This window comes from Perca fluviatilis, chromosome 4 (assembly GCF_010015445.1).
Source record: "Perca fluviatilis chromosome 4, GENO_Pfluv_1.0, whole genome shotgun sequence".
Lineage (NCBI taxonomy): Eukaryota > Metazoa > Chordata > Actinopteri > Perciformes > Percidae > Perca > Perca fluviatilis.
The window spans coordinates 41,929,839-41,938,203 of NC_053115.1; the positions used below are offsets into that span (position 1 = coordinate 41,929,839).

The 8,365-nt window shown below is 42.5% G+C and overlaps 1 protein-coding gene across 2 annotated transcripts; it reads right to left on the bottom strand.

The window, feature by feature from the left end:
- Positions 1-486: 486 nt before the first annotated feature.
- Positions 487-6,943, bottom strand: eif6 (eukaryotic translation initiation factor 6). Of its 2 annotated transcripts, none has more exons than XM_039796469.1 (7): positions 6,810-6,943; positions 6,374-6,513; positions 4,259-4,344; positions 3,807-3,982; positions 2,639-2,815; positions 1,830-2,014; positions 487-1,564 (listed from the first exon to the last, which is right to left on the bottom strand). In XM_039796469.1, exons 2-7 carry the CDS (start codon positions 6,478-6,480, stop codon positions 1,555-1,557), a joined length of 741 nt encoding a protein of 246 aa, XP_039652403.1. In that variant the 5' UTR covers positions 6,481-6,513; positions 6,810-6,943; the 3' UTR covers positions 487-1,554. The 2 variants fall into 2 exon arrangements, with proteins under 2 accessions (XP_039652403.1, XP_039652404.1); XM_039796470.1 differs by having other exon boundaries at positions 6,374-6,507; positions 6,810-6,918.
- Positions 6,944-8,365: the final 1,422 nt, after the last annotated feature.

The window sequence follows — 8,365 nt, forward strand, 5'->3', positions numbered from 1 at the left end:
CACTGAATTTAGGGTTTTCCTTAGTTGTCAGTTATAATCATCAAAATTAAAAGAAATATATCAGTCTGTGTTGAATGAATGTATACATTATACAAGTTTCACTTTTTGAACGGAATTACTGAAATAAATCAACTTTTTCATGATATTCTAATTATATGACCAGCACCTGTATTAATGTTAAAAAACCTCAAAGTGACATTTTCATGCTATGGGACCTTTAAAATCTAGTCATGTTATGAACGGAAGTGTAAGTGAGTTAATACTATGCTCTTCTCTGTTTTTGGTGAATTTCTGTAGCAGAAACAGCGTTTCCCCGTCATCAAGGGCTGTCTGACAGCAATCGAAAGCGATGAAAATACTGTAAATATAGCCTAAAAATCTTAAACCCAAACACTTCACATTACAAGACTTCTGGTATTTCTTCTGCACTCGAGATTCCTCCTGCTCCCACTGAGACACCCTGATGTCAAAAAGAACACACACGGATAAAAAGAGGGTGACTTTATTTGATTTTACAGAACAGACGAGACGTACTGTTTAAGAAATAACCATGTTTGGAGTTCCCCAGACAGCCGTCCGTTTGTTACACAAAGACTGAAGTAAAAGGTTAGCACTCATGCGGTCTGATGAAAAACATGACAAACCAGACCACTGACTCGCGTCACGCTCTCCCCGTGCACGTTTCATCATAGTGCACGTTGAACGTCAGCAGCTCTGCAGACAAATACATTATCACATCCAATGATTAAACACTCGTTCAGACGACTCTTAAAACCCTTCAAAGAGCGCCTTACTTTGAAACGATTGCCTCGGCTCCGTTCTTAGTTACATTCTTTAAGCATCAGACACACATTGGCCATGGTCGGGGGTTCGAATCCCTTAAAGGCGCAGGCAACCGAGCAAGGAACCAAACCGGGATTCTTGGCCGACTTTAGGCGAGAAGCAACAGCGCTGATATACCGTCTACAGAGTTCCCATTTCGTTTCGAATTACATCCCCAACACACCTAAGAGTTGTGTGTCTATATATGTATGTGTGTGTGTGTGTGTGTGTTTAGACACTCTTTTATATGGTGACTTTCTGATGATACAGGCACAAAAATAAATTGGATTTTTAACACCTTCTAGAGTACAGCCTCGGCCACTTTTGGTCTATCCAAACTGGGAGAAAATGTCAAACCTTATTTCTCCCCGTTTGGTTAAAAATATTCACACAAGTGCCACAAAAGGCTGAAATATCGGATTCCTCGACTTCACTGTTTCTGCACGTTAACATCTGTAAGCCTCTGAACACAACGGTCTCTCCTTTGAGAAGAGAAAAGACCCCCCCCTCCTCCACCAGTCTCATTTCCTCGCTGAAAGCTGAGTGGAACCGTTTGAGAAAGATGAAGCCGGGGTGCAGAGTGAAGGCTGGAACAGGGCTGCAGGTGGGAGCTGAGATGTCGGAGCGACAGTGAAGTGGACTGGGTGGAACGAGGAGTTTACAGTTGGGACATGAGGTCCAGCAGCGCGTCGGCTTCACGCCAGAGACCAGGGGGACCGCGGCGAACGCGGCTTACGCCATGCTGATGGGAAACAAGAGGAGAGGAGGGGCTTAAATCACAGAAACAACACTTAATGGCTGTGTGTGTTTACGTGTGTGTTAGTCTGTATGTGTGCGTCTGTATGTGTGTATATCTCTGTGTGTATCTCTGTGTGTGTATCTGTGTGTGTGTGTATCTGTGTGTGTGTGTGTGTGTGTGTGTGTGTGTGTGTGTGTGTGTGTGTGTGTGTGTGTGTGTGTGTGTGTGTGTGTATCTCTGTGTGTGTGTGCGCGCGCGCGTTATTTACCTGTCGATCAGCGAGTCCCTCATGCTGGTGGCGATGGCGGAGGGCTGCGCTGAGTCGCTGAGTCTGAATACGCTCTCGATGACCGACAGCTCGGTGCTGGTGGTGTCCAGGCCGCAGAACGCGCACCAGTCGTTGACCACCATCCCGCCGGCGATCACCTCACTGCCTCTGTTCACCGTGCCGGCCTGGACAGGAAGGATGGTAGGATTTACTGTGTGGTTTCTTTCAACCAGGACCCTGTTGTCACACATGTCTGAGTGACTGATGGGAACAACAATCTTTGAAAATGGTCCGGTATTAAGCGAGAAACAAGATGCGATGTCACGTTAACGTGCACCTTTTGTCCACTAAAGATTCTGTTTGTGCCGCTGACAGACTCAGATTATTATTCTAAGTGTCTGACAACATTATGGGATGGATCTCTACAGAGATAGACCTTTTAGTTCAAGAGTAAGATCCTTTTAGTTTAACATGAAACAGCCCCGAAATCACCATCACCAAACTCCACCAGACTCCATGTAAATAATCAGGACTTTTAGCGGTGTTATAGAGCCAGCATATCTCCACCAGACTCCATGTAAATAATCAGGACTTTTAGCGTGTATAGAGCCAGCATATCTCCACCAGACTCCATGTAAATAATCAGGACTTTTAGCGTGTATAGAGCCAGCATATCTCCACCAGACTCCATGTAAATAATCAGGACTTTTAGCGTGTATAGAGCCAGCATATCTCCACCAGACCCCATGTAAATAATCAGGACTTTTAGCGTCGTAAGAGCCGTGGGATGATAGAGAAGTCAAACTCACAACGAGGGGAACTTGGAGCAGAGATGACAGCTCGTCCTGGTCTTCTATCGACGTCTTCGGGTGGACGAGGCCTCCCTGGTTGCTGAACGCGCAGTAGGAGCCGACCAGGACCTGCTCCGCTATCGTCTGACGGAAAACCTCCACCTTCAGAGTGTCTGCCAGGATCTCCTCCGTCTCCTGGGGGGAGAGAGAGACACGATGTAAGACATCAACCTGTCACAGGGATCTCATCTGCAACTTGACTGCTCATTTCAATTCACATGTCAACTTAAATGGATCCATCTCTCTTGGTTCAACGTGACATCAGGAGATCAGTCTGCTTGGTTATTTATTTGACTCAGCAATAACCCATTTAGTTTATTAGAAGAAACCACAAATGTGCAGACTACTTTGCTCCCTTATTTTAACTTTTAGCCAAAAAGGCGATATGAATGTTGACTTTATGACGATATGAAGGAGGAAAGCCTGCACACTAGTGAAGATGTATTCTGGATCAACGGGAGATACACTTCCAGGATAAAGCCTGACGTCCCTCACCTTCTCTTCTCAAACTCTCGTCTCTTCCAATCAACGACCTTTGAGCTGGCGAGCTACACGCTGAAAACGGCAAGTTCTGAAGAAAGCGTGGACCTCTGTGGCTTCGTTTTCAAAACCACCTACTACATCCTGCAGACGACTGCAGCATGCTGCGTTCATCAGCAGTAAGAAACATTTAAATGGCTTTATTCAGGCTGAGCCTTTGAACAAGCTCTTAAAGCGCTGGGCAAAAAAATAAAAATAAAAAGACCTCACACCACTATTGCAAATGAAAAATAGAACTTAATGAGCTTTGCATTTTTTGGTTTGTTTACTTTATAAAGATGATGAAAATTTGAGAAACAGAAACTTGATTTCTTACATCTTTATTTATGTAAAATAAGCAAATAAAACAAACCCTAAGTATGAACTGAAATATCAAATCTAATGCATATACAAGACGGGTTTCTCTCTGCCCTGTCAGACGCGGCTCTCCCTCTCCTCTGCCTGCTCCGTGGACGGTGACGGTGTGTGTGAGTGAGTGTATCTAAGTGTGTGTGTGTCATAACATACACTTGGCCTGACTTCAGCACCGTGATACTGCAGCAGTGTTTTCCACCAAGGCGTGTTTGTGTGTGCGTGCCCGTCTCACCCTGTCCAGGTCGGGGTGGACCAGCGCCACGTAGTCGTTGCAGGCGACCACGTTGCCGAGTGCCGACAGCCTCTCCTCGACTCGCTGGATCTTCACGGCGTCCGGCAGACAGTTCCTGATGTGCTGCAGCTCCTGGTCCGTCGTGTTGTTGGGCACCAATAGACCGTGGCGGTTCCCTGGCGACCACAGACACACAAAAGTCATCAGAACTCTGGTATTATTAATGTGATGTTATAGTTTGGGGGTAAAAAGGGGTTGTTTGTATTTCATGTACAAAGAGTCTAACATGTAATTGTACAGGCTAATTTCCATCTGCAGTCCCTGATGGGTCTACAATATCAGCAAAATAAGGTTCTTCTACATGAAAAATCAATATAGAATACGTTGTCAATATGCGTCACTGGGCGTGTGGTCAGCGCATCTGTGTGCGAGCGGTCCAGATCGTTACTCACCCACGCACATCCTCCCGATGATGCGACAGCCGGCTATGGACGCGTGAACCACCGGGATGGTTTCTGACAACTCCCCCTCGAACACACTGCGGTGACACAAACAACAGGCGGTCAACGTACTGCAGCCCCGCGAGGAAACCAACGGGCCGTTTCTGCCGGCCGGTTGGTCACACACCACTCATCCAAAAGACTGAAGGAGTCCTCTATGAAGCTGGGTCTTCAACGTCTTTTAAGGCAAGGTCCCCTTAGCTGAGAGAGAGACGCATCAGGGACCCCCTAATACATATATTGTATAAAATGAAGTTGCATATTAAACTGGGCCTTTGAATAACATGTAGGGCAGCCTAAAGCCTTTATACATACCTTTTTAGTGCATAGAATACTAAGCTATTAAAATAATTGTGGGAATGATTTATGAATCAACTTTTATTGTTAAACACACATTGAATCCTTAGGATGAACTGTATCTGTGGATGGCTATTTTAGTGACTACCTTACATACAGTATAGGCCAATAAGCCTAATATTCAGCGGGGCTTTCATTTTTTCATTTCACAAATAGGCTGATTTTTGTTGTTGCTAATAATATGTTGGATTCATGTTAAGACATTTTAAATTTTTGAAAAAACTTTCAGGAAATGAACAATAATTTGGCGGCCCCCCCCTGCAGTAACTCTGAAGACCCCCTGTTGAAGATCTCTGCTCTACATACATACACATACTGTACTTATTCTACATACTTTTGTGTCCTGTATTTGAAGTTTTTGGTTTATTCTTTAGTATGTATGTATGTATTCATTCATTCAAGCTATGTGGCAGCAGAATACACTTTTGAACTGTAGTGTGTGTGGGTGCATTTATGTGTACTTTGTCATTAAGTTGACACACCTCATCTTACATAAAGTCAATAGCTGAAATTGCCGGGAAGAAAATCAGGTTTGGTCCCAGCAGTGGAAGCTAACTTAGCCTCCATGCTAACAAACAAACTGACTGATTCAAGTGTATACAGTTCAGATCAATGTATTCACAAAAGTTAAAAGACAAGACCACTCGTAAGACATGATGCAGATGTGTGAAACGGGACAGCCCGGTAAGCTTGGTTGTGGTTTAGGCAACCAAGCTTGATGCAATTCCCCCTCCATACATTGTGTTCTCTTTGTGGGTTTATGCGTCTTTGTAGTCGTGCTGTGTCTTTTTGAGTCTCTGTGGCCATTTGGCGTCTCTTTGTACTCAGTTTGTGGTAGTTTTGCGTCTCATTTTGGACCGTTCTTTGGAACGTTGGAAAAGCTAGAGCAGACAATAAATACATGACACTAAAAAAAACCTTAAAGACAAAACTTAAGGCTAAAGAAGTCCAACTAGAGTCATTAGAGCTCAGAAAACAGTCATTCGGCAGCCACAAACAGCTCAGGTGCTACACCTAAACCTTATAATAAAAAAAAGGTAAGGAAGACCCTGTAGAAGTTAAACAAACCCGTATACACAAAAAAAAACTCACAAAAGTTAAATGACAAGAGCACTCATAAGACACGATGCAGATGTGCGAAAAGGGACTTTGGGATATTTTATGTTTTACTGGGAATAAATACAGTACAGTGTCGGTGATGTAAATCTTTTATTTATTTTTTTGCTGTTTTTGTGTCTACAGGAGTTATGGATAAGGATTTCTGAGGAGGTCGACCTTTCTGATAAAGAGTAAGATCCTTTTTTGAAACCTAAAAACCCACCAGACTCCATGTAAATAAAACAGTTATTTTAGCGTCGTAAAATACACTTTATCCAAAGCCAACAGACACAAAATAAAAATTTGAAAAGACATTTTTGGTCATCTTTCCACTTTCCCAACCATCACAATTCTAGTTTTGACTGAAATAAACAAAGTTTACTGATTTACATGGGAGAGTATGCTGGCTCTATACACGCTAAAAATACTGTTTGTTTAAATTGAGTCTGGTGGGTTTAGCGCTAGCGACCTCGGAGCTGTTTAAACTCTGATTGTGTATTATTAAAAAGATAGCTTAACGTAAGTACAAGGTGTATTAAAGGGTAGGGTTACCATTAAAAGGTAGTTTTACCTGTAACTTCAGTACAACGTGTATTAAAAAGGTAGTTGTACCTGTAGAAGTTCTCGGAGCCGCCGACGGCCACCAGGCAGTACGTGTTGGTGAGTTTGGCGAAGCAGCCGATCTCGTTGTTTTTCTCAAACGATGCTCTCACGGCCATGGCGACGGTGAAAAGGAGGGTTGACTTCTGATCCTGAAACACCACACAGTCGTTAAAAAACACTGAGCTGCTGATAATCACCTAATTTAACGAGTTAATGGCGTACGAGTTGAGCAGCTTTTGGCAGTCCAGCCGGAGCTACCGATGCTAGCTAGCTGCCTAGCTAATGCTAGCTAGTTTTCAGACGTTTATCATTTAAATGTTAGCCAGAGAGGAAAGCTCGCGCACGTTATAACAACACGCAGCTTCGACTTCACATACAGTCGTGTTTTTTTTTTTTTTTTTAAATAACTCCTGATATTTAGTGAAAAAGGGGATAACATAATTACCTGAAAACAGCCCGTGGCCTCTCAACATGCGTTGTGATTTCCTTCTACCACACGTGTTCACTTCCGCAACGTCAACGTAGTGACGTAGGACGTACCATGCGTTGTAAAAACAACCTGGTTTGCTCTGTGGAGAAATTAATGTTGTTAGTTGCAGACGATTTCTGTCTTAATAACAAAGTTAAAGAGGTTTCCTCTGAAATATTGAATACTATATATTCCGTATATATATAATATAATAACATATATTCAGCAAAATAACATTAGAGAGATTTATATTTAATATTCTTGCACTCGTTCATTTGTTTTATCTCTGGGTGTTTAGCTACTAGAATGTTCGACATTTTATAAGAAGGAAAACTGGGCAAACTTTTCAATTTCAGGATTACATTCTTACATGTTTGGAAGTGTTTTGAACAGTAAAAACAAAAAAAATGGACTCCAAACGTGTGTGTGTGTGTGTGTGTGTGTGTGTAAGTGTGTGTAAGTTTGTGTGTTTGTGTGAGTGTGTGTGTAAGTGTGTGTGAGTAAGTTTGTGTGTGTGTGTGTGTGTTTGTGTGTGTGAGTAAGTTTGTGTATGTGCGTGTGTGTCTGTGAGTGTGTGTGTGTGTGTGTGTGTGTATGTGTGTGAGTAAGTTTGTGTGTGTAAGTTTGTGTGTGAGTGTGTGTTTAATTGTCTGTGTGTGTGTGTGTGTTTGTGTGTGTGTAAGTGTGTGTGAGTAAGTTTGTGTGTGTGTGTGTGTGTGTGTGTGTGTGAGAGTAGGTTTGTGTGTATGTGTGTGTGTGTGTGTGTTGTATATGGCAACAGTATAACATACAGTATGTTAAAAATATGAAGGCAATTAAGATTCATTTAATAGACAAATGCCAAAAATGTCTGAAATAGATATTATAAAAAATGTGCACAGCGTAAATTATAGATTATAGATGTGTAAGATGTCCATAATGTGTGTTTTACTATTTAGAATATATATCTATATATATAATATATATATATATATATATATTTATTTTGATTTGATTTTATTTAGGACAATGCATATTAATGAACATTTCTGTAAATGCGCCTAATTTTCAACTGTAGTCCTAGTTACCTAGTATGCATGTCTTTATGGTGGAAAGAAACCAGAGCCCCCTCAGGAAACCCATGCAAACATGGGGAGAACATGCAAACTCCACACAGAAAGGCCCGGGACAACCCCAGAACCTTCTTGTTGTGAGGCAGAAGTGCTAACCACTGAGTCACCCTGCTGCATTAGATATAGCTATAGCTATACAGCGATATATCTATATATCTATATATCTATAGATATATAGATCAGATTTGTCCCCAACAGATCATTTCATGCTGCTTTCTCTCGTCAGCTGCTTCACAACTGATGTTTGTGTCTGTGTGTGTGTGTGTGTGTGTGTGTGTGTGTGTGTGTGTGTGTGTGTGTGTGTGTGTGTGTGTGTGTGTGTGTGTGTGTGGGGCTTCCCTCTCCAGTAACCTGCATAGCAACGGTCCTTCTCCCCTTTTCCTCGTGTGGCAGCCGGGATCTCTGGGGCGCTCTGAGCCA